Source organism: Oncorhynchus nerka, linkage group LG15 (genome assembly GCF_034236695.1).
Source record: "Oncorhynchus nerka isolate Pitt River linkage group LG15, Oner_Uvic_2.0, whole genome shotgun sequence".
Lineage (NCBI taxonomy): Eukaryota > Metazoa > Chordata > Actinopteri > Salmoniformes > Salmonidae > Oncorhynchus > Oncorhynchus nerka.
In genome coordinates, this window is record NC_088410.1 from 48,717,863 (window position 1) to 48,743,579 (window position 25,717).

Consider the following 25,717-nt stretch of genomic DNA (forward strand, 5'->3'; position numbering starts at 1 on the left):
TTGCCTAGTTAATTAAAGTTAAATAAATAAAAAAATGTGGGTGATTTTGCAAATATGGGCCTTTTTGTGCCTCAGGGTTAGATTTTTAAGATTATATTAAAATGTTGATTGTTTTTCTTCACCTCCATTAAGTAATCCAGGCTGAATCACATCCGGTCGTGATTGTGAGTCCCACAGGGCAGCACACAATTGGCCTAGCGTTGTCCAGGTTTGGCCCGGGGTAGGCCATCATTGTAAATAACAGTTTGTTCTTAATTGACTTGCCTAGTTAAATAAAGGTTAAATAAAACACGTTTTAAACAAATTTCAAAGTAGAGATTAAAATAACCTTAAACTTTTTTTTCTCCATAATGTTATGGAGAAAAAAAAGTAATGTAATGTTATTATTTACACTGTTTTTGTCCTGCTTCACACCTGGACTTTTGACAATCTTCTATGCATTACACTTACAAAAGTCTAATGACAAAACATTTAATGCACCTGTTTAAAAAAAAAAAGTTTCAAATAAATGGAAACTATATACATATTAGATGTGCATAAGCCATTTGATATACATGTATATATATTTTTTACACAAAATACAGAAGTCTCTAGGTGTTGTGTCATGACCACCATGACAAGCAAATAATAATAACCTTTTTTTCAAAAGTTTGCGTACTTGGATAAGAATAGTGACAGTGGAGCACATAGATGTCATGGAGGGGAATTCCAATGTTGATTCCGGGAAATGATAGGAAAAGAAAGGTAAATATGACTTGAGAAGATATTTCCCAATAGGCTATAGTTTCATCAAATGATGTTAGATTTTTTCAATTATGTTTTAATTATGTGTATTTAGAATACATTGTATGCTAGCTGTTCAACTGGAGCATGCTGGAATCCCTTCTATTTATGACCAAATACTGTAAAAATGTAATTCCCGCCACATGTCATTACCACCACATAATGAACTGTGATGGTAAGGACAGAATGTGGTGGTGATGACTAACTGTATCAGTTAATACATTATTACTTACCTTAAGACCTGAAAAGACAAACAAATTACCTATATTGATCATGGTAAGTTGAAATTGAACACTTATTTGCAAAATAAGACCATTACATTTTTTATTTTATTATGTTAGGAAGATTGAGTGATTTCGATGTCTATTTATGTGACTTACAATGAATATTACTGACTTTAATTATTTATTTTAAATGTTTCTATAATATGCCCCCTAAATCAACCAAGAAGAGAACAAGGACATACACCATATATACAAAAGTATGTGGACACCCCTTCAAATTAGTGGATCAAATTAGTTGATTTGGCTATTTCAGCCACACCCGTTGCTGAAAGGTGTATAAAATTGAGCACCCAGGCATGCAATCTCTATAGACAAACATTGGCAGTAGAATGGTCCATACCAAAGAGCTCAGTGACTTTCAACGTGGCACCGTCATAGGATGCCACCTTTCCAACAAGTCTGTTCGTCAAATTTCTGCCCTGCTAGAGCTGCCCCGGTCAACACAAGCTCACAAAACAGAACCGTCGAGTGCTGAAGCGCGTGGTGTGTCAAAATCGTCTGTTCTGCATTGTAACACTCACTACCGAGTTCCAAACTGCCTCTAAACTATTAGACATGGGTATGGTAAATTCTTTAACCCACAGTCACTAAACTGTTAAGTGGAACTCTTGCTTTCACCTGTGCAATCGTGTTAAATCAGTGATTACTTCATTGTGCAGAGTAAAGAAGGTTATATTTTCAAAGTGTTATTGAATGATTGGATTCACGCATCGATTTGACAGTAAACCTCGAGCATGGATATGATGTCTCAGAATAGCAATCACAAAGGTGTACCTTTTTAGTTTTGTTCATAGCCTCCAAGATGGCAACATTTAGGATCTCCAGAGCAGAGAGGACATTCACATATCCCCCCAAGTGTTGAGCAAAGTCATCTGAAATGAAAGAAAGAAAGCAACCCTAATTGTATATTTAACATCGACACCAGTTTCTTATACCATACAGTACGAATAACACATTCAGTTGAATATCTAATGTGCATGGTATCGCAATATCCTTCCCCATAACGCACACTTTGATCTAAAAAATGTCTATGAGAAATGTCGTTAACTACCTTAGACTGATCGAACAACAAAAACAGTACATCCTGAGACACAAGACCGGACGTTGATTAGATCAAGTGTTATAATCTCTTATAAAGTTGGAAAGTAAAGTCAACCGAAACGCTTAAGTGTGCCAACACTGCTCTTATACTTTATTATGGTAATGTTAAATCAATCAGGACATTATAACTTTCACCAATCTAAGAGTGCCCCGGATTTCTTTTGCCTATGAAGCAGTCATTGATTGAGGTTCAACGCACTAACTCCAAGATAACACAGAGAATGCACTTACAGTGATAAAGAGATAGTCAACATCCCCCCCCCCATGTCAAGCTGCTCCACTGACTGATGCTTTTCCCATTCAATAAATTATGCAGCAGGTTTATTCTCGGAAGTGAGTGTTTACAGGTTCTTGTCCTACTTTTGGCTTTCCATCTGCCACTAATTTTCATAAGCTGGGTATCTAGATGTGTTAATCAGTTTATACCCACACTTATAATAATAGAAGGTTATAGATGATGATCAGCATGACAATGTTGATTATGAGGATAATGAAGATCGGAGTGACAATGTTATGCTGATGGTGATAACAACTTATTACAACAATAACCCACTGGGCACAAACTGGCTGAATGGTGAAGGTTGAGAGTCGTGCGTCCTCCGAAACACAACCCAGCCAAGCCGCACTGCTTCTTGACACAATGCAAGCTGACACGGTCGCCAGGTGTACGGTGTTTCCTCCTCCGACACATTAGTGCGGCTGGCTTCCGGGTTAAGCAGGCGTTCTGTCAAGAAGCAGTGCGGCATGGCTGGGTTGTGTTTCGGAGGACGCGCGGCTCTCGACCTTCACCTCTCCTGAGTTCGTATGGGAGTTGCAGCAATGGGACAGGACTGTAACTACCAATTGGATACCATTAAATTGGGGGAGAAAAAAGGGTAAAAAAAATGCAAAAAGTTGTTTTGAGGGTGAAATTTCAATCGTAGAATTGTCATCATGGTAACCAATTTTCAACATAGATAAACTTTGTGGATATTATCTAGAATTTGTACCTTTGAAACCACGTCAGATCTGAAATGTTACAGTGGGGCAAAAAAGTATTTAGTCAGCCACCAATTGTGCAAGTTCTCCCACTTAAAAAGATGAGAGAGGCCTGTAATTTTCATCATAGGTACACTTCAACTATGACAGACAAAATGAGAAAAAAAAATCCAGAAAATCACATTGTAGTATTTTTTATTAATTAATTTGCAAATTATGGTGGAAAATAAGTATTTGGTCACCTACAAACAAGCAAGATTTCTGGCTCTCACAGACCTGTAACTTCTTCTTTAAGAGGCTTCTCTGTCCTCCACTCGTTACCTGTATTAATGGCACCTGTTTGAACTTGTTATCAGTATAAAAGAAACCTGTCCACAACCTCAAACAGTCACACTCCAAACTCCACTATGGTCAAGACCAAAGAGCTGTCAAAGGACACCAGAAACAAAATTGTAGACCTCCAACAGGCTGGGAAGACTGAATCTGCAATAGGTAAGCAGCTTGGTTTGAAGAAATCAACTGTGGGAGCAATTATTAGGAAATGGAAGACATACAAGACCACTGATCATCTCCCTCGATCTGGGGCTCCATGCAAGATCTCACCCCGTGGGGTCAAAATGATCACAAGAACGGTGAGCAAAAATCCCAGAACCACACAGGGGGACCTAGTGAATGACCTGCAGAGAGCTGGGACCAAAGTAACAAAGCCTACCATCAGTAACACACTATGCCGCCAGGGACTCAAATCCTGCAGTGCCAGACGTGTCCCTCTGCTTAAGCCAGTACATGTCCAGGCCCATCTGAAGTTTGCTAGAGAGCATTTGGATGATCCAGAAGAAGATTGGGAGAATGTCATATGGTCAGATGAAACCAAAATATAACTTTTTGGTAAAAACTCCAACTCGTTGTGTTTGGAGGACAAAGAATGCTGAGTTGCATCCAAAGAACACCATACCTACGAAGGAGTGGCTTCGTAAGAAGCATTTCAAGGTCCTGGAGTGGCCTAGCCAGTCTCCAGATCTCAACCCCATAGAAAATCTTTGGAGGGAGTTGAAAGTCCGTGTTGCCCAGTAACAGCCCCAAAACATCACTGCTCTAGAGGAGATCTGCATGGAGGAATGGGCCAAAATACCATCAACAGTGTGTGAAAACCTTGTGAAGACTTACAGAAAATCTTTGACCTCTGTCATTGCCAACAAAGGGTATATAACAAAGTATTGAGATAATCTTTTGTTATTGACCAAATACTTATTTTCAGGATTTTTTTTTCTCATTTTGTCTGTCATAGTTGAAGTGTACCTATGATGAAAATTACAGGCCTCATCTTTTTAAGTGGGAGAACTTGCACAATTGGTAAAAGTAGGCTGAGCAGCCCCTCCTACTGGAGCTATCCATTTGGTCTCCCATCCAGGACTTTAACCAAGCCCTGCTTAGCTTTGATATTATATAGAATGATTATTGAGAGATCTCTTATTATCTAAATAGAGTCAGCGTTGCTATCGAAGTCATTCAATTATACTATTTAGGCCTATGCTGTCACGCCCTGGTCTTAGTATTTTGTGTTTTCTTTATTATTTGGGTCAGGCCAGGGTGTGACATGGGTGATTTTATGTGTCTTGTCTTGTCCAGGGGTTTATTAGATTTATGGGGTTGTGTTTAGTAGAGTTGTGTAGGAAAGTCTATGGTTGCCTCGAGTGGTTCTCAATCAGAGGCAGTTGTTTATCGTTGTCTCTGATTGGGAACCATATTTAGGCAGCCATATTCTTTGGGTATTTCGTGGGTGATTGTTCCTGTCTCTGTGTTTGTTTGCACCAGATAGGGCTGTTTTGTTTTTTTCATGTTACGTTTATTGTTTTTGTATTGTTCGTTATTATCTTTATTAAAGATGTATCAAGATAACCACGCTGCATTTTGGTCCTCCTCTCTTTCGACGGAAGAAAACCGTAACATATACAGCATTTGCGAAGTCATCAAGAGGTATTGTTTCAATTCAACTAAAAATAAAACAATACCTATAGGCCTAGGGTTTCAAGCTTAAATCTTAATCTTAAAGATAATAATGAATATGTTGGATGCACATCTACATTTCAACCAAAATTAAGTTAAAGAATAGGACTAAATCAAATCAAACTACAGTATAAATAAAGTTTGACTTGATTTAGTCATATTCTTTAAATTAGATTTTTGGTTGATATGGAGACGTGCATCACACATTTAAAATACAAATTTGAGGACAAACTGGAATTAAAGTCAGACTAAGTCAGTAGGCACAGAATATACATCTACTTCAAATGTTGGTATTTGGTTGTGTTGTCAACTTAATAACACAATTCTATATGACTTGTAATACTATAAATAGCCTAAAGTTATTAAGGCTAATGTAACAGTTTTTATTCAACCTTAAAATGAGTAACACATCCAGGGCCACATTTTGAGTTGACTGCAACTATAAAAATCTTACTATGCAATCATAGAAAGCATGCATATCTCACAATATACATATGGAACAGCATTGATCACTTGTACTATGTACAGTACTTTTGATGTAATCTCAACTACAATCTAGGTCATTTGGTTGTGCTATTAGATGACACACAGTGATAACACTAAATTGTTGTATAAATACAAAATATCAGACAATGTTTTTTTCATTATAATTTGTTTGTGCTTTTAGACGGTTGAAAGCCTAGTGATAACACATTGGCTGTCTTTTTGAGTGGGTGTATAAAAGGTTGAAATGTCATTGATCAACACCTCAACCAAATATAACCCACATTTCCACATTGAAATGACGTGGCGTGCTCACTGGAAAGTCACTGTCCTTATTATGAAAGAGAATTGTTGAGCACAAAAGATTCAAATGTGGGAATAATGTATTACTGGAGGCATGTTGGAGAGATTGCAGGGTTCATTTTATGAAAGGATAGGCCACATTAAAACACACACTCACCTGATAGTTTGTCGGTATCTAGGTTGCTGCAAATGTATCAGAAAATAAATAGATGGGAAAAGAAAGAGTTCATTGAATTACAGACATTTCAAAGATGTTTGGTGTTTCATTTAAGTCCTGGAGAGGTTGTGTGCCTCGGGAATGCATGGACACAATTTCGAATTCTACAGAGGGAAGCTTTGCACCACTTCATGAAGCCGGGTGCCCCCAATGTACTGTAAAACGTTCAGGAATGAATAGGTTCATTAAAAGATAACAAGATTACTATGAGCTCTAAATAACGCTTCATTCACCTCACACTTTTCTACTTAGTGAGTGACGCCTACAGGCTTTGATTAAAGAAATGTGATCTCCTCTCTGGTAATATCATTTCCATGGTATTTGAAGTGGACTTTGTGGAACAATATTTGAAATATTCAAGTCAGATTTTCCTAGGCTGAAATGTATGGCTGGGCAGAAATGACCACATAAAAGGCGACCACTTAAAATGTTATACGAAACTGTCAAGAGGAGTAAAACAAGGTGTTCCACTATCGGCATATTTATTGTGGCCATCGAAATATTATTTATTAAAATCCGATCCAACAATAATATCAAGGCTCTAGTTAATCCAGGGTTTAAAAACAAAGGTGTCATTCATTATATGCTGACAATTCATGTTCTCTTTAAAATCCGCAATTAGGATCCCTGCATAGCCTTAGAGGACCTAGGTAATTTTTCTAACCTCTCTGGATTACAACTGAAATATGATATGTACCAATATTACATATTGGATCACATTTAAACAATTTAAAAAACTTTAACATTACCTTGTAGTTTACAAATAAAATGGTATGATGGTGAAGTGGACATCCTCGGTATTCATATCCCGAAAGAAATTATCTCACTATAATACATACAGCAAAAAATATTCCACTTTATTTGGAAAGTCAAGCCAGACAAAATTAAATGAATATGACTTCAGAGGGCAGAAATGATTAAATATTAAAGCATTAGACATCTCACTAAAGGGTTCAGTCATACAAAAGCTATACTTAACTCAGAACTGGTTCGATACAACCTCTCACTTTCAAGGATTTGGAAATGAAATCATCTCCAAAATATCACTATTTAAAACAAGCCATAGAAAGCTGGTTTCAATTTCAGTTTAATCCACCAGAAAAGACAGAACAAATATTACAACAAATATGGTTAAACTCAAATATATACAAATTGATTTAAAAAATATATATATTTTTGGCATGAAAGAAAAAAGGTATAATCTTTGAATTATATCATAAATATGACTGGTGGAGTTAAGTCACACATGTAGTTAACAAAAACATATGGACATGTCTGCTCGATCCAAAATTACAAGCAACTGATTTCAGCATTACTACAAAAATAGAAGTGGAAGGGGGAGGAGGTAAGGAACTTGTCTGTCGGCCCTGCATTAAAGACCGAAATTGGTTAAAGAAAATTGTATTTAATAAAAAAGTATACCAGTATACCAGGGCCAACAAATATAAATGCAACATGCAACAATTTAAAAGATTTTACTGCGTTACAGTTCATATGAGGAAATCAGACAATTTAAATAAATGAATGAGGCTCTAATCTATGGATTTCTATGGACTGCGAATACAGATATGCATCTGCTGGTCACAGATACCTTTAAAAAATGGGCCTCACAATGGGCCTCAGGATCTCGTCATGGTATTTTTGTGCATTCAAATTGCCAGTCAATAAAATGCAATTGTGTTCATTATCCATAGTTTATGCCTGCCTATACCATAACCCCACCACCACCATGGGGCACTCTGTTCACAAAGTTGACATCAGCAAACTGCTCTCCCACACGACGCCATACACATGGTCTGCGGTTGTGAGGCCGGTTGGGCGGACTGACAAATTTTCCAAAACGACGTTGTAGGAGGCTTATGGTAGAGAAATTAACATTCAATACTCTGGCAAAAGCTCTGGTGGACATTCCTGCAGTCAGAATGTCAATTGCATGCTCCCTCAAAACTTGAGACATATGCGGCATTGGGTTGTGTGACAAAACTGCACATTTTAGGGTGGCTTTTATTGTCCCCAGCAAAAAAGTGTGCCTGTGTAATGATCATGCTGTTCAATGAGCTTCTTGATATGCCACACCTGTCAGGTGGATGGATTATCTTGGCAAAGGAGAAATGCTTACTAACAGGGATGTAAACAAATTTGTGTACAACATTTGAGCGCAATAAGCTTTTTGTGCATATTGAACATTTCTGGGATCTTTAATTTCAGCTCATGAAACATGGGACCAACACTTTCATGTTGCGTTTTATATTTGTGTTTAATGTGTATGGGGGATACAACCATCCTAGCTGTGCAGATTTTGCAGTGAAGAGACAGAATCATTAGATCACTTGTTTTGGTACTGCCAATATGTATCTTGTTTTTGGTTGCAGGTTCAGGAATGGTTGAATTGCAACATTTACCTGGAGCTAACTCTGCAAATAGCACTGCTGGGTGATTTGAAAAGTCAAAGACAATTGAACAATAATATAATAATACTCTTAGCAAAAAAATTGATCTTTAATTTACAATCTGTAGAAACTATGAGAATAAAAGGTTCAGAACGTTTGGGAAATCACAGCACAGTAGGAAAATATATGACAATTAGAAATCAAAACTGGATGTCTTCAGAGATACTGTGGGTGGTAGGGGTTGAGGGTCTCTCTGAAGGTTGGGACTAAAACAGACAAACAAAAATAACTCATGTAAAATATACTGTGTCCGTAAAATGTATAAACTGGAAGTAGAAGCCTAAGTATTGTTGTCCATTAGTTTACTCCAATTAGGGGAAGGGTGGTAGAGTTAGGGGAAATAATAAAGAAAGAAAATATATAAAAAATATATACAGCATATATTTAAATAATGTTTTATGGGGGATTGGAAATGATGCAGACAATTACATGTTATGCAGTGTTAGCCTAATATGCGCATGTATAAAAACATCTCACTTATCCAGAGAGTGCTTCTTTGCTGGTATTTGAAAGACCTTTACTGGCTCTGCTTGGACGGCCAAATTAAGAGGAAAAGTTAAGTTGGTTAATGACTTGTGTAATTGGCACGTGCAACCTGCATTGTTCCTACTATCGTCCACTGTCATTTATCAACGTTGACGCAAAAAATCATTTTCCAAGCAACAAGCCGCAATGCCCTTTGTCACCTTTTAGCTGCCAACGTGTTTTCATTAGAAGAGTAACATTAGTTTGAAGTTGTACTAGTCGTATGTACGGGATACGCATTGTATACATCGTCCAACGAAATCCTTACTTGCAGGTTCCTTCTCGACAATGCAATAATAAGAAATAATCAAAGACAAGAATATGAACATAAAGTAAATGGCTCAGAATAATAGAATACATTTTTTTGGCATAAGTATAATACAGGAAGGCACAATTTAAAGTCCAATATTTACACACGTATTGGGGAAGGGGGGGTGATCTTCACTGTGGGGGGAAAATGCCCTTGCCATTCCCGAATTGTTTTCATTACCATAATCATTAACATAATCTCAAAATTGTGTGTAGGACTTCTTCAGGCAATCTTGGTTTCCCTATTTGTTCATCTGAGCTGCAGGGACTTTGACGGACAAGCTAATTTCCCTAACAAGGGTTTTGTTGGACTTCAAATGCTACAATGTTGTGAAATTCTTCATGTTTGGGGAGCAAGGTGGTGGATGCTCAATTAATATACATTTCCATTCAACAGGCTTAAACAATGGAAAGTTCAACTTTTGCCACTTCAGGAGAGAAAACGGCTATGGAAAAAGCTGGCTTTTAAAATGATAGTTTGGGATTTTAAAACTTCATATTAGATGTGAGAGCAAAATTACAAGATTATGTTATAATACTGTTACTGCATCAAATGGTTGTTTTATGGAATAGAATAAGGATCTTAAAACACTCATCTGTGTGTGGTCTTCTGAATTGGGCCTCTGGAGCTTAATGCTGACAGTGGATTTACGATGCCTTTGGTGATAAAACCTAAAGACCGCATTCCATAGCATGAGTTGGTGTTTGTGTACTGGGAGGTACCAGGGTGGAGATGGCTCGGGTATGGATAATGATGAAGGGAACCTTGTTTTGGGGGACAGACCCTGGTTTCCACACAATGAGAACAGTCTTTACAGCAGATACTGTCCACTGTGAATGATTCATTTCTTTCATACGAATCCTAACCTTGTGACTCATTCCACACATCTGTTGTTTGTCATGAACATTCAGGAGGATGTACTTTGCTATAAAATTCTGTGGCTGAAATCAGCTTGTTGGGCTTTCAACTAATCATCTAAGGGTGGTTTGTCGACCAGCCATCATTATTGCATAGCACTCACATCATTCACTGGTGTGTGTGGTGTGACATGCTTTCCTTATTAATACGTTTTGAATAAAGTAATATCCTGATTGGTGATTGACCTTGTCTCTCCTCATTGTTGATTAGAATTTCCACGATATAGATCACTGGTCACTAACCGGTTGATCGCTAATCTTAGTCGGTCACCAAATATTTCTGTAAAAAACACAATGATAAAGCCTTGCGTTTTCCTATGTTCTTTATTTGTTTTGAGCTGTTGGCGGTAGGTGCACTTGATTCAGCAGCCCTAGTGCCGGGAAGGCAAAGTATTCCCATTTTGAACCATTTCATGTGTCTGAAGGTAGAACTCCGCCTACCCGGCAGGCCCAGAGGGCAAATCAAGCTCACCTATAGCCCTACCGCTGGCCAATCAGATAGTTCAGATCACTGTGTCTGCAGTTTCCTCGCGCCATATGCTGTAAAAAGAAGCCTAGGACACAAAGTTGATAATGTGAGATTTATAAAGTTTTAAAACCAGGACTAGAGAGAGACTCAACAAATACAGCAAAGAGCTTCTGTTTTAGGAGTAAGTTCATGTTTAAGTTGTTATTCAGCACTGTCAACACTTTGTTCAAAAGTTTTATAAGCCATAAAATGTGCATTCTCCCTACTCCCACTCACGCTACAACCAGCAATGCAGCTGCAATAGATGAGTATAGCAAAGTGTTTACAAATCAAAATCAAATGTTATTTGTCACATGCGCCGAATACAACAGGTGTACACTTTACAGTGAAATGCTTACTTACAAGCCCTTAACTAACAATGCAGTATTAAGAAAATACCTAAAGAATTTAAGTAAAAAAATGTAAGATATAAGAAAAACAAATGATTATAGAGCAGCAGTAAATCACAATAGCGGGGCTATATACAGGGGGTACCGGTACAGAGTCAATGTGTCAACGTGCGGGGGCACCGGTGTCAAGGTAATTGAGATAATTATGTACATGCAGGTAGGGTTGTTAAAGTGGCTATGCATAGATAATAACAGAGAGTAGTAGCAGCGTGGGGGGGTGCAAATGCAAATAGTCTGGGTAGCCACTTGATTAGCTGTTCAGGAGTCTTATGGCTTGGGGGTAGAAGCTGTTTAGAAGCCTCTTGGACCTAGACTTGGCGCTCCGGTACCACTTGCCGGGTGGCTGGAGTCTGACCATTTTTAGGACCTTCCTCTGACACTGCCTGGTATAGAGGTCCTGGATGGCAGGAAGCTTGGCCCCAGTGATGTACTGGTCCGTTCGCACTACCCTCTGTAGTGACTTGCAGTAGGAGGCCGAGCAGTTGCCATACCAGGCAGTGATGCAACCCGTCAGGATGCTCTCGATGGTGCAGCTGTGAAATCTTTTGAGGATCCGAGGACCCATGCCAAATATTTTTAGTCTCCTGAGGGGGAATAGGTTCTGATAAGCTTGCGTTGTTATTATTTGCAGCTTGTGCCTTTTTTAATATCAAGGAAAATGTAACTTTCTCTGGTCATAGGAGTAACAACATGAATTGGTGCATGAGGCCATAATAATGCAGTGCGACTTTAGTTTCGTCATCAGCTGGAAGACTGATTCACCTTTTCTCAGCAGAGGGAAGGAGAGAGGCGGGATGGTGAGTCGGGTGAGAGGCTGACCATCACTCCAGTAAAAAAAAGCTAATGATTATGCTCACTCAGCTGTGCCTCGCAAGTAATACAACAAGTGACCTATTACCAGTGTGATCATATACTGTAGCTACCTGTACATTAAAAAAATATATAATTTCAAAATTGTCTGAGAAGAACATTGGCAGGGCCTATTGCCTACTGAGCAAATCTCATTGCTACAGAACAGTTTTTAATTGGTGCATAGGCTTACGCTTTTTAAGTCATGTTAAAAATGAAAAATAAATCAGTGGGTCGTATTTAAATAGCTTCTTGTTTCTCATTCCCCACCATCTACTCTGTTGTTGATTAGTTCTGCAAAATGCTTCATCAAGTTTACAAGAAATGTGCATGTTGATGAATTGGACATGCCTGTGCTATGTTTCGCTATAAATCAAATCAATGTTGCACACCATTAGGCTAGGGCGGTATACCTTATATATACCGTATACCAGGGCAATTTTAAATACCCACGGGATAATTTTAATAACGTTAAAAAAAATACATCTTTGCTTCCTGACGATCCACTGTTGTGCATCGCAAGAGAGGTGATCAGGTTACACATGATATTCACTACTGATGTTTGCCAGCTATCTTATAACTATCTTGTAAGTTTAACTGAGTGCTTAATACATTTTCTCCAGTTCAGGGCCCCAGTTATGAATTTGGTTTGCTTAGTGTCTAGCTTGCAAGATCAATATTGTTGAACATAATATACTCTACAGGCATGTCAAAGTTCCAGAGTGAGATCTCTGCTAGTTTGAATGTTGTTTTTTTATACAGAGAATGTAAGCAATCGCAACCCTCCTTTTACTTGTATCATTACACATCCTGCAAATCACCAGCAGAGGGCGACCATTTTGAATCCATTTTCACATTCACTCTGTTGGTAATACTTACAAATTTGATTATAACTCCTAAAGTAGAAGAGATCCCACTCTGGAACATTGATATTCCCTCCGAGTATATTATGCTCAACAATATGAAAAATGTGCCAAATCTAAAATGGTATATTTTCAATATTCATAAATGAATGTAAGAAAATTGTTGTAAGATATTAATGTAAGGAAATACTACTCATATTATAGAGCAAGCGGTAAAGTGTAATATGAAACCAAATGTTGCTTTTTAGTTCCTACAGATGATAAATTATGGTGTCTTAAAGGAGGCCTCGGTAAGGCCAAAATGTCACAAATACTCCAGCCTCAATTATTTCTCAATTATGCTTTAAGATACAAATGTAAAATACATGTCAACAATCCTTCCTCCTACTAAAGGACCCTTCTATGGATTAAATGTTGTGAAAATCCCCCAAAAATCATTGTCTTGTTTTGTTTTAGTTTCATGAGGAATCACAGAGAGGGAACATACTTATTCTGCCGCCCATCTATGGAGTAGAAGAGCTCCTGCAACTCCTCAGTGGTGAGAATCCCGTCTGCGAAATAAGCATTGAACTCATCAAACGACAGTTTTCCATCATCTGAAAGACAACACAAGACCACAGCTTATGCATCAACGACTGAGACACATGGCCAAAGGAAATCATACTAGGGTTCAAATACTATTTGCGGTCTTTCAAATGCTATGAGCGTTTGATTCGGCATGCCTGTGCCAGATGTTTGGAGTTTGAACTTTTGGGACAATTCCATTTTTGTCCATCCATTTATGCCAGACAAACTCAGCTTAAATTATTTGATAGAAAACAAATATTATTTGAACCCGGGTCTGGACGAAATAGAGCTGGCCTACATATAATAGCTTAAATGGTTACGTCCCAAATGTCACCCTGTTCCCTACATAGTGCACTACTTTTGAGAGCTTAGTTGTCTGATTTGTGATGAACATGTTCCTGGTGTTAAGCTGCCGCTTGGCAGGAGGACTAGACAGACAAACGTTGGAGCTGGAGTCAGCAGCTGGCTAGCCAGACCGGGCGTACTGACGGACAGAAGGAAGTCATCAGCAGATTTATAACACTTTGTGTGTATCCTAAACGACACTCCATTTACTATATAGTGCACTACTTTTGACCAGGGCCCATAAAGCTCTGGTCAAAAGTAGTGTACTATCAATGCGTAAAATGGTCTGTTTCCGAGTGTGTACATGCAAGGGAGAATATCTTTAATGATATGTAGTAGAAGCTCAGTATTGAGAAGTCAGAATAAAAGCAGAGCTGGACCACTCTTGATTAGTTGGCTCTGGAAGGTCATGGATCTTTACACATGCTATTAGCCCCTAACACCTTGTCTATTGTACTCATATAATGCCCCAATTCATCTCAGCAGGCAATCTACTCCAAACATGTATTTAGTAGGTATATAACCTAGTTCATACATTTTAAAAATGTCTTAAGAATGATAGACTATAAAGTTAATGGAGCCTATATTCATACAATCATCAATTAAAGATCCAATATCTAATCAAACTTCAATTCAAATGTTATTTGAAGTGCATTTAAAAGAGCAACTCACTTTAAAACAATAAAATGAAAAAACGAAGCACGGCAATAAAAGAGATCAAATGTTATCAAAGAACATAAAACATAAAGCCGTCATTGATTAAAGGCCAAGCTAAAAAGGCTGGTTGACAATTGGGATGAACATAACAAAAATGTATAATAAATTGTAGAAAAAAATGATGATACTTTCTAAAATAAACACAAACAATTTAAGAAATAAACATGAGAAATGCATGAGTTTCCATTTGCTGGACCAACAAGCTCCCTCACAACAGAACAACTGTGTTACTATGCCTGGTGTTAGCTCTACATCTGGTTGAATGAGTGGTAGACCAATCTGTCTGTCAGTGGCGAACCGCGTGGTATGTACATATGATGAGCGAAAACGTATACTTTGATCAGTGCTTATAACCTCTCACAGCATCCCTACCTTATCATGTTCTGTCAGCTGTACAATGGTGAAATCCTTGTTTAGATACATGAATGTGAAGACACCATACAGACCATGCCGATCTTCACTTCCTTATGACAAACAGCAGTTTAGGGGGCAGGCAAATAATGTCTGAGCTCACTGCAAATTCAACACCGGTCACATCCTTATTCTCATAGATCGTTATTCTAAATTACGTAAGTACTTGGTACCATCAGAACCTACGTGTACTGCACGTCATCGCTCTCATGACTGCCTGCTAACAAGTTTGTAATATTATCAGTCAGTTGGCCAGACCCTGCTCTTAACCTCTTGGGCAGTTAAATCATTTCTCATTAAATTAACTGAGATGCTGTGATTGTTGGTCTTCTGTTTACCGATGAAATCACTGAAATGGAAAGCATCAGAAACTATATACTGACCATAGTCCAAAAAGCATTTCTTCAAGAGGTTAGGTAGGGGCATATTTGGTGTGCAATACTGTTTTCCATACAACCTTGCAAAGCTCTCACAGAACTGTTGCAAGTGGCGATGATCCTCTCTAACTCGCTCCATTGTGATACATCTAGCACATAATATGGTACAGGCTTCGATAAAATGGGGTCAGAAATCATAACGGGCATTCTCCACAAGTCCTTTAAGAGCGAATCAGGAGTAAACGCATGTCGACATTTTTCATTCTTGTGCACTGAAATGAGAAAACCCTGAAGAGATTTTAGCGGGTACTTGGCACATGCCTGCAGGTGCTTTCAGTTCATCATCTTTAAGATGAGTATGTGTTTGTATTCCATCTTCAAGCACACCAGTATTCTTCCAGACTGTAAAAAATGTGTTTTGCTGTCCCAGTAAAAGAATATGCATTGACAAAACCGACATGTGTGGAACTATGGGGCAAAATAGACATGGTTGGCTTAGACTGTTAACAACATGTAAACTATATTTGGTCTCCCATGTTTATTGAAAACATAAATACATTTGCACAATGAGCACTTGTCTCTCAAATACATTGTAAGTTGTTGGTTATCTAGCTAGTGAATTCTTGCCACATTAGCATTGACATGAAATCAGCCAAAACACCTCAGAACAAGAAACGGTATTAAGAACAAGATGAAACTGGAAACTTCCAGTTGGTCTTTGAGGGTTATGGAGCTTGATACGATCTCCATAAACCTACGATCCTCAGCTGACATCTCACTTTTCTCTTCATACCCTCTCTCATGGAAGTCATGGTTGTACTGATTTACAAGAACCCCCAGGTCGGCAATTGAGATACGATTGGCCATCACTGTAGGATGCCCAGATTCTTCTGCCATGGTACAATTGTTAAGAGGACCGTTCATCACCCATCCAAAGAGGGTTTTCACTGCATACGGTCCATTGCCTTGACTATTTATGATTTTCCAGGGTTCCATTGCCTTTGGAGCATTTACGCCAATCAGGAGTTCGACGTCGGCGTCAATTTCCTTCAACTGAACTTCTTTCAGGTATGGCCACCTTTTGAGATCTTTCTGAGTGGGAATGTTCTCTCTTGTCACTGGGATCTTATTTTGGGTGTAGACCTTTGGTAATGCAAGAAATGTGTCACCTTCCACATTGCCAATCTCTAATCCAGATATCTCAAAACTCTTGGTAGGACTCTCCTGCCCCATTGTGCGTAGCAGAATTTCAGTCTCACTGCCTTTAGCTTGCAACTGCCTCATGAGTCTCTCCGTACAAAATGTTGCTGAGCTACCAGAATCGAGAAATGCATAGGTTAACGTAGACTTGCTTCCATTTGCCATCTTTACTTGAACTGGCACAATCGCAAGTGCACAATCTGTACCGGCCCCGGTATCTTCACCAGCTTCCAGTGAAACAAGAGCACTGCTGACAGTCTCCTCCCGCTTTACTGCTACGCCCCTCGTATCTGCCTTCAGAGATCTAAATCTCTCTCTTCCTTCAATGTGCAGGATAGTGGGGTGCGTTCTTTGACATTTCTGACAGGTCATCCTTCTTTTACATTCTTTGCTTAAGTGTCCTCTCATCAAACAGCCAAAACAAAGGGCTTTTGATCTCAGAAACCCAACCTTGGCTTCGTGTGGCTGTGCCTTCACCTGTTGGCAGTCGACCAGGAAATGCTCACCAGCGCAAAATACACATGAGACACTGGGAGCATCAGAAGGGTAGGCGCCTGGTTTCTTGATTTTGAATGTTTGTTCTTTTAGAGGTTTTTCCGAGTCACAATCTGCCAATACATCTACTGCAGTGGCAAAGCTGCTTCCCCTACTCTTGGATTTGAACTGCTGTTTAAAGTCAGCTTCTGTTTTGGTTTAAAAAAACTTTTTGTGGGTCAGGGGATCTTGGATATCTCCGTACAACGGATCCTGCAGTATTTTGGCCTGTTTTTCCATGAACGTCACAAGGTCACTGAACTGGGCCCTCAGGTGGTTTCTCTCTAAAATATCACATGCCGTAGACCTCCATTTTTTCCTTAGTTTGTAGGGAAGTTTTGACATGATCAACTTTATGTTGGAGGGAAGATTAAGCTCTTCCATGTTCTGTAGGTCTTGCATAGCGTTACAGCATCCTCTAAGATAGAGTGCATAGCCACCCAGTCCCTTTCCATCATCCGGTTTGATGTTTATCCAGTTCCAAGCTTTTTCCATGTAAGCAGTGGTGACTTTGATTTCATTGCCAAAGTGTTCCTTTAACAACCTCTTAGCCTCTGTATAGCCTCTTCTGGCTTCCATATGCAGACAACTACGGACCAGATCCTTGGGCTGACCAGAGGTGTACTGTTCCAGGTAATAGAGCCTATCCTGGTGACTGCTTGTCTTATCTTCTATTCCATGCTCAAATGCACGCATAAATGGCCTAAAGTTTAGAGGATCACCGTCAAACATAGGTATCTCCCTAACAGGGAGTGTGGCCTGTTTGTGCTGTAGTATAAGGAGGTCAGCAATTTCATTCTGCCTTTGCATGACAGTAGAGAGGTTATCATGGCTGGTATTATGGCTGATACCCGCAGTGTTGATTCTGTGTTGATTGCTAGACCTTGATGTTGGCTGCTGAAGGGTGTGGTTTATGACTTTTTTCTGAATAGGTTTTGATGGCTTTGTGGTCGGTTGTTGTAAAACTCTTTGTTGTGGGGTCTTTGGAACTGCACCTAATGCAGCAAACTCAACAGGTGATGGTTCAGGTTCCTTATAGACCTCGGGTTCCTGGATCTCATAATAAGAGTTCATTCCATCTTCTTGGCTTAGAAAATGAGCTGCCACAGAATGGGATTGAGAAGTTGACTCAACACTCTCCAGAACCTTCAGTTTGGCATTATATGCTGCTATGTCCGTTTCCAGTGCCATTTTTTCCATCCTAACATTCAGTTGAGCTTTCTGTTGTTCCAGTTGAGCTTTCTGTTGTTCCAGTTGAGCTTTCTCCAGTTCCAATGCATGCTTGTCCTGTAATGATGCTTGGCGAGCTAGTAGAGCTGCTCGTTCTGCCTCAGCTTTTAGGCGTGCAGAGGACACTGAGGAAGCAGTTTTAGAAGACTTTGTTTTACTTGATGTTTTTGACACATTGGAAATGCTGTCGTGTGGTTCAATGAGCGTTTGTGGCTCGATTTCAGCTTTTTTCCATATTTCCACCTCTTTCAGGAAATGTTCATAAGTTCTCATTCTTGGTTGATAATAGTTAATGCTCTCCTGTTCGTGTTCCTCCTCTGTGACCAGCTCTAGCACAGAATCATGAGCATTCTTAAAGTCATTGAGAACAGCATGAAATGCTTCAAGATTCTCATCCACAGTTTCAATGTTTCCTCCATCAACAAGAAGGGCTTTTATTTCATTCATTTTGCGTGTACACACTCCAAGTTTGCCTCTCCGGGCTGCATAGAGTGAATTTAGATGCTCCTCTGCCCTCTCCAGTGGAGTCTTATTTGGGATTTCATCCTCCATCATTCACTTTTAGTGCACTCAATTTACAATGACACAGTTGTTGGTTTTTGATTGTTAAACGTAATGCCCCTTTAGACCTCCTTTAATGCTTTAAAACACAGTCCTCCATTTCAGCATATTTGATCCATTTTGAATTGAACATGTGCAAGTTCGGCATTTTAGATGCGTTTTAAACATTTCATCCGATTATAAGTTGTCCCTTTAATGAAGTTTAAACACGCAGTATCTTTAGATCCTTAGATTGCATTCGTTGCGTTGATGCAGTGCATTTCCACGTTAGGTCAAATATTAGACATAAGATTAGGCTACATTGTGCGTAGGATCTCAGTGTTTCCCAAACTTAAACTTCTTAATTGTTTTCACAGTGCGGTCTTTTGAATTCCATTCCCAAGTTTATCAAACATTCCAATTAAAAGCACATTTGCGCTTCCATAATATGCATGATCAAATGATCGCATTGAACAGGGCAGCTCATTCATTCGCAGTGGTTACTCACGGCTGGCGAATTCTAGGAGTTCAAATCCTTCCAAGGGAGCTGTCCTTACGATCCGAATGCAATTACAAATAGAACAATATCCAGCGCGTGTCCGAACCGGAGATTTCCTTCCGATAGTAATCCTTCACGTAGTGTTTCCCCACATGGCAGTTTCTTGTCATTGTTGGTAGCTATCTGGCCATCCTGTATCACAACAACTCACAGACTTCTGCCCCATTGTAGTGTGCGCATCTTTTCAATGACATTGTCAGCTAACCCATCTATAGGGTCCACTACAGCCATGTCTATGGGCAATGAAATATGGCAATTTAAATAGCTCTCTGCCTTGATCTTCACCTGTGTCCAAATACTCCCTTGCATTTTGTGAACTTCATTCTGACGTTGTTGTCCATCCAGTGCATGATGGAATAACCTGCTTTTCATCCCATTTCCATGGAAATGGTTCTAGGCATTTGTTGCAACCTGTGTGAGCTTGACCTGAATCTGTGTTGTTGGAACAGATAAAAAGATTGTGAAGAAATCCCAAGTAGGCTACATGAAAGTTAGAAACATCACACCAACAAAAAACGTTTCTAATAAAAGTTTCTAATAGAATGACATGGAAAATAAACAGGGGCCAACTTTATAAACGGTTATGATATGTTATCGATGTACTCTAGCTTTGAGCGAAGTCTTGTGGATCTGTGCACCTAGAGCCAAAGATGGTGGATAAATGAAGATGCCTTACTCAGCCCGTTTACCATTGAAAAAATGTGTCACAGTTCCGGTCTACTTAATTAAGGGGTGGCTCTCCTATAGATATTACATTTATATTTGTGTCATTTAGCAGATTAACGTATACACTAGGAGTCAGGAAGCAGGTGCAGAAGGTAAGTTTAATAAAGAGAATAAGCAGATAAACAAAACAGGAGACACATACTGAAAGTGAACCAAAAGCATATACTGCATGAAGACCAAGGCTACTGAGGACTAAATAAAGGGGAAGTAATCAAGGTAATGATGAAGGCAGGTGTGCTTGATGATGGTTGCCAGGTATGCGTAATGTGGGTTGCTAGGACCAGTGGTTAGTAGACTGGCGACGTCGAGCGCCGGAGTGAGGGAACGGGAGTGGGCGTGACACAAATGCTCTTATCCAGAGCAACTTACAGGAGCAATTAGGGTTAAGTGCCTTGCTCAAGGGCACGTCAACAGATTTTTCACCTTTCGGTTACTGGCACAACACTCTTAACTGCTAGGCTACCTGCTGCCCTGCGATAGCAGCTCGGTCTGTTCTACTTGTATATGAACCAGAATTTCTTTGCCAGTGAGATGTCTCGATTCCTCTTCCGTCTAACTTGTATCACAGAGGCAGCAGTCCAAATTCAAAAGTAGACAGCCCTCGGCCCTAAGCCCCCAGCCCTTGAATGACGTATTAAATCGTCACATCCAAATGTACCTTAAATGTCCCTGGCCAAAGCGAGGGAGAGTGATGATCGGAGAGGCAACGTCCTTGGTGGAAATCTTGAAGTTGAGTTTAAAAACAACCAGCCGAAAGCTATTCATGTACCTATAGTTCTATAGTTTGGTCATTTATTCCAATAAATTTCCGAATTCACAAATGTTAATGAAGCTAGCTACGTTTTATAGGCTCCTCACTACGAGATTAAGCTAATTTGCCAACACTAAAATCAACTAAAATCAATGTCGTAATATAAACAGTACCAGTCAAAAGTTTGGACACACGAACTCACTCCAGGGTTTTTCTTTATTTTTACAATTTTCTACATTGTAGAATAATAGTGAAGACTTCTGATCTATGAAATAACACATATGACGGTTATTTGATCAAATCAATTAACTGTTTAATTATTACGTGATTAATTACGTGACAATTAACTCGGAAAAAGTTTGTTTAATGAGTTACCTTTTCCTGAATTAACTCAAAAATATATCAGAATATTTCGTCATCGTATTAGTCATCCATTAAATATTATTACATCATATCAGTCTCAATCTGAACGTCGTTGACTTCAAATCTGCACGAACCCTAGTCTAAATGATGATTCAGCGATACACAAATTGGCTTAAACATCTCAAGACATCAGTCAGGAAGTTAAAGCTTGGTGGCAAATTGGTGTTCCAAATGGACAATGGCCCCAAGCATACTTCCAAAGTTGTGGCAAAATGGTTTAAGGACAACAAAGTCAAGGTATTGGAGTGGCCATCACAAAGCCCTGACCTTATACCTATAGAAAATGTGTGAGCAGAACTGAAAAAGCGTGTGCGAGCAAGGAGGCCTACAAACCTGACTCAGTTACAGCAGCTCTGTCAGCAGGAATGGGCCAACATTCACTCAACTTATTGTGGGAAGCTTGTGGAAGGTTAACCGAAAGTTTGACCCACGTTAAACAATTTAAAGGCAATGTCAACTTCTGACCCACTAGGAATGCGATGAAAGAAATAAAAGCTGAAATAGATCATTCACATTTCATATTCTTAAAATAAAGTGGTGATCCTAACTGACTTGGCTCATTCATTGCCCTCCTCTCCCCTGTAACTATTCCCCAGGTCGTTGCTGCAAATGTTCTCAGTCAACTTACCTGGTAAAATAGCGGATAAATAAATAAATCAAATGACTTGGAATTTTTACTAGAACTAGAATATCCCGTTTCTGGAGAGTTCGGATGCTACTGACATTTTTTTTTTAAAGCAAAAAAACAGATATCTCTAGCTCAAACTGACATATTTTGATGAGGAGTTTTGTATTATGTTAAATACCGGTCATGTCTCAGGCTGGACACATTGGCAGTCAGGATCTCTATTCTCCACTGAGTGTTGTTAACACCCCATGGTTCCCCTTATCCCTTATCGGTGAAAAGAAACTGTGTTCGGAGATGAAACACCTAAGTTCTTCAAACTGGCATGGAAGTGGCTAGAGTCTTAAGAGGTGTCAGGATAATTAGGAGTCTGAAACTAGGGTATTTGGTGCAGTGTACAGTATATAGGGAATAGGGTGTCATTTGGGACGGAGAGCCTGAGCCCTAACCATACCCGCGACATTCAGGCCCGATTGCTTCTGCCAAATTTAAAACCCAGACCTGCCGGAAACCCAAAATCAGAAATAAATTCCTTAGTTAATAAAAACCATTAGATGCTCTTCTCTGTCTGTCTCTCGCTCCCTGCGCGCAGGCATAACAATGGCTTGGGCTGCTCTCCTCAATGAGACACGAGAAAGCTGTGGGCTACTTTGACACTCTAAACTCTGACGAAACTCAAGGAACATTATTATTTTTTGTGAAATAGTCCTGTCTTATATTTGATGAGGTCGAAGCGCTTCTGACACCATGTTATGATTATATCAGATATGACTGTACTGTGTAGCAGAGCACAAGCAAATGGCTCAGATTCACAATGTTCATCCCCAACCAAACTCTAGTTGAGTTTCATTTTTAATTGAACCTTTATTTAACTAGGCAAGTCCGTTATGAACAAATTCTTATTTACAATGATGGCTTAGGAAGAGTGGGTTAACTGCATTGTTCAGGGGCAGAACAACAGATTTTTACCTAGTCAGCTTGGGGATTCGATCTAGCAACCTTTCGGTTACTGGCCCAACACTCTAACCAAACAGGCCCTACCCGGCTCTAACCCGATGTATAATGTCGGGGCCCGTCGGGTTCAGGTTGGATAGCAGAGCTCTATTGGGATGCAGCCTTTGGCTCGAGTTCTCAGCTCTAGCCTAGGACACAAAGTAAGGCACTTTGAAAGGGCAAACCATATCAAAACACTCAAAAAGAACTCAGAGCTACTTCCCAAATAGTCAGGCCAATCTGGCCAAATTGCACACAACAAGGTAACAATGATTATAATTAAATATGCCAGAAGTTCCAGACGAATGATTCTGCTCAATTCAAGGGCAAATTTGAGGACCATCTGTTCGCCGGGCTCCGTGGCACACCTCATGGCGGTTCTGAATTTGTAATGTGCTGGGTGGGAGGATGATGCAAGGCCGTTGCCGCCACCTCCTCTCACTTAAAATACTGTAGCTAACGACAACCCAACCAAATGGCTATTACCCTTTTAAAAGCCGTGACAAACAGAATTAAAGTCAATGTTTACAACTTTTTTTCTGGGAATAGGAAAAGGCCAATTTTGACAAAATCAAAGGGTTCTTCGTTTAACTAGGTCCTATATGATGCAATCAATGGCTTTGTTCAGAATTGTGGCTCATTGATAAGATAAATCAGGCAAAGCCTATTATACGGCTGAAATCTCCAAGGAATATTCTTCCACAAAATCGGAGATTTTAGGACATAGAAGTAGATATGCAGTAAACTTGGTACAATATTTTGATGCTTTATCTAGAAACAATGGGAGGGCCGTCTGCACTCTGCTATAGTCCTTATTTCAAAAATAATGTCAAGACATGTTTCAAAAACAGGATGAAGGAAAGGGTAGATACTAGATCTAGTTCATGTTGTACAGATCCCGATATAGATGTGTGCCTTCAACATCTGACTGTGCCCTTCTTTCATTGGAGACCTCTCATGTCTTGCCGTCCAGCCACTATATTTGATGCCTTGCTCTTTGGCAGCCCAATGGTGACTACTGGGAGCTCACTTTTTTTTGACAGCTCTAGGTGGAAATGTTGTCCTCGTAGAAACCAGGACGACTTAGAAGAGCACATTATTTCCACGTTTTCGGCTTATTTCATCTATTAGTACGGAGGGGTCAGACAGAAGGAAGAGCGATTGAGTAGCCTGCTGTGGGATTAAAGTACTTATGGGAATTTACCTTGATTAGAAGAGAATAACAGCATGAGCCAGTTCAAATCCCCAGTGACTGGATCTGTGACTCAATAATCAGCTAGGCCTATTGACATGCGCTCTGCCCCAAATTGCGGGCTTGCCAAATAGGCATAGGCCTACAAGCTTGTGATTTGAAACAATCCACAGCTATTTTTTTTTTTTAAGAAGCCAATGGTCGTCAATTTGTCTGTGAAGTGATGCTCTCTGGTGAAGTATTTTTTATGATTTTAATCATTTTGGTATAGACAGGAGAAATTACATAATTTTGGCAAATGCATTTCCATCCCTATTGGACCCACCGCTATGCCATTTCTCTACTGTTCTATTGGTTTTCATATGAACTTTTTTCCGTTGTCCAGAAGCCAAAAGCACAATCCTACTCATATTAGAAACCCATCCTAGTTGTTGCACCTTAAATTCCACTCCTTTCTAAGTTTCTAACAGAGATTTGTTATCTCTGTCACATATGGAACCGCTATCAGGTGCACTGTTTAGAATGGTGTTCTCCCACAAATTGCATTTTGGCAAATGTTGGAAAATTAGGTTTAATTGGTTGCTTCATTACGATTTGCATGTTCTGTTAAGATGCACTACCATAATCTAAATGTGATTTATGTCATTCTGAGAACCGTGGATGAATGCCCTAATGTGCTTTGCACCCAATGCATATGGGTCCAGGTAAATTCAAATCTTCCCGGTCACGTTGTATAGTGCCACATTGTCCTAACGGAAACAATGTCATCCATATATACTTTATCAGTATATTGCTGTACTGACATATATACAACAATATATTAAGCAATATATTGAAATACACTGAGTATACCAGACATTAGGAACACATTCATAATATTGAGTTGCACCCCTACTTTTTGCCATCAGATCAAACTCAAATTGGTCGGGGCATGGACTCTACAAGGTGTCGAAAGTGTTCCACAGTGATGCTGACCGATGTTGACTCCAATGCATCCCACTGTTGTGTCAAGTTGGCTGGATGTCCTTTGGGTTGTGGACCATTCTTGATACACATGGAAAAACCCAGCCGCGTTGCAGTTCTTGACACAAACCGGTGCGCCTGGCATCTACTACCATACCTAGCTCAAAGACACTTAAATCTTTTGTCTTTGTTTGAAAATACTGGGATGTCTGGGATTGCTCAAAGATGGGATCAGTAGCCCTCATATTGCATCTCTGACTTGCTCACATTAAATGAGCATTGGGGACGGCTGCGCGCCCTAAGTAGGCAACGACATGGGGATTTTGTGCCCGATGACAAAAACTTGTCTGGAACATCTAAAATCAGTACCAAAATTGTGTAGTGTATGTCCGGCTTTAATAACTTTAATCACCAAAAAGGATAAAGACTTGACCACACTGGAAGTTATAGACCTGTCAACCTTCGTAATGTGGATGGAAAGATATTATCTTAAGAATCTTGCCTCTAGACTGGAGAAAACTATTCCAGATATCATCCACTCTGACCAGGTTGGCTTTGGGAACTTAAGTGATAGCT

The 25,717-nt window shown here is 39.5% G+C and overlaps 1 protein-coding gene across 5 annotated transcripts in view; it reads right to left on the reverse strand.

The window, feature by feature from the left end:
• Nucleotides 1–25,717, reverse strand: part of LOC115142838 (N-terminal EF-hand calcium-binding protein 1-like) — a 65,118-nt gene that overhangs the window by 16,589 nt on the left and 22,812 nt on the right. For all 5 annotated transcript variants that reach the window (XM_029682620.2, XM_029682618.2, XM_029682619.2 and 2 more), the window contains exons 3-5: nucleotides 13,476–13,584; nucleotides 6,097–6,122; nucleotides 1,842–1,939 (exon numbers count right to left, since the gene is read on the reverse strand). In XM_029682620.2, the coding sequence (XP_029538480.1) occupies nucleotides 1,842–1,939; nucleotides 6,097–6,122; nucleotides 13,476–13,584 (233 nt within the window). The remainder of the gene's footprint in view (nucleotides 1–1,841; nucleotides 1,940–6,096; nucleotides 6,123–13,475; nucleotides 13,585–25,717) is intronic.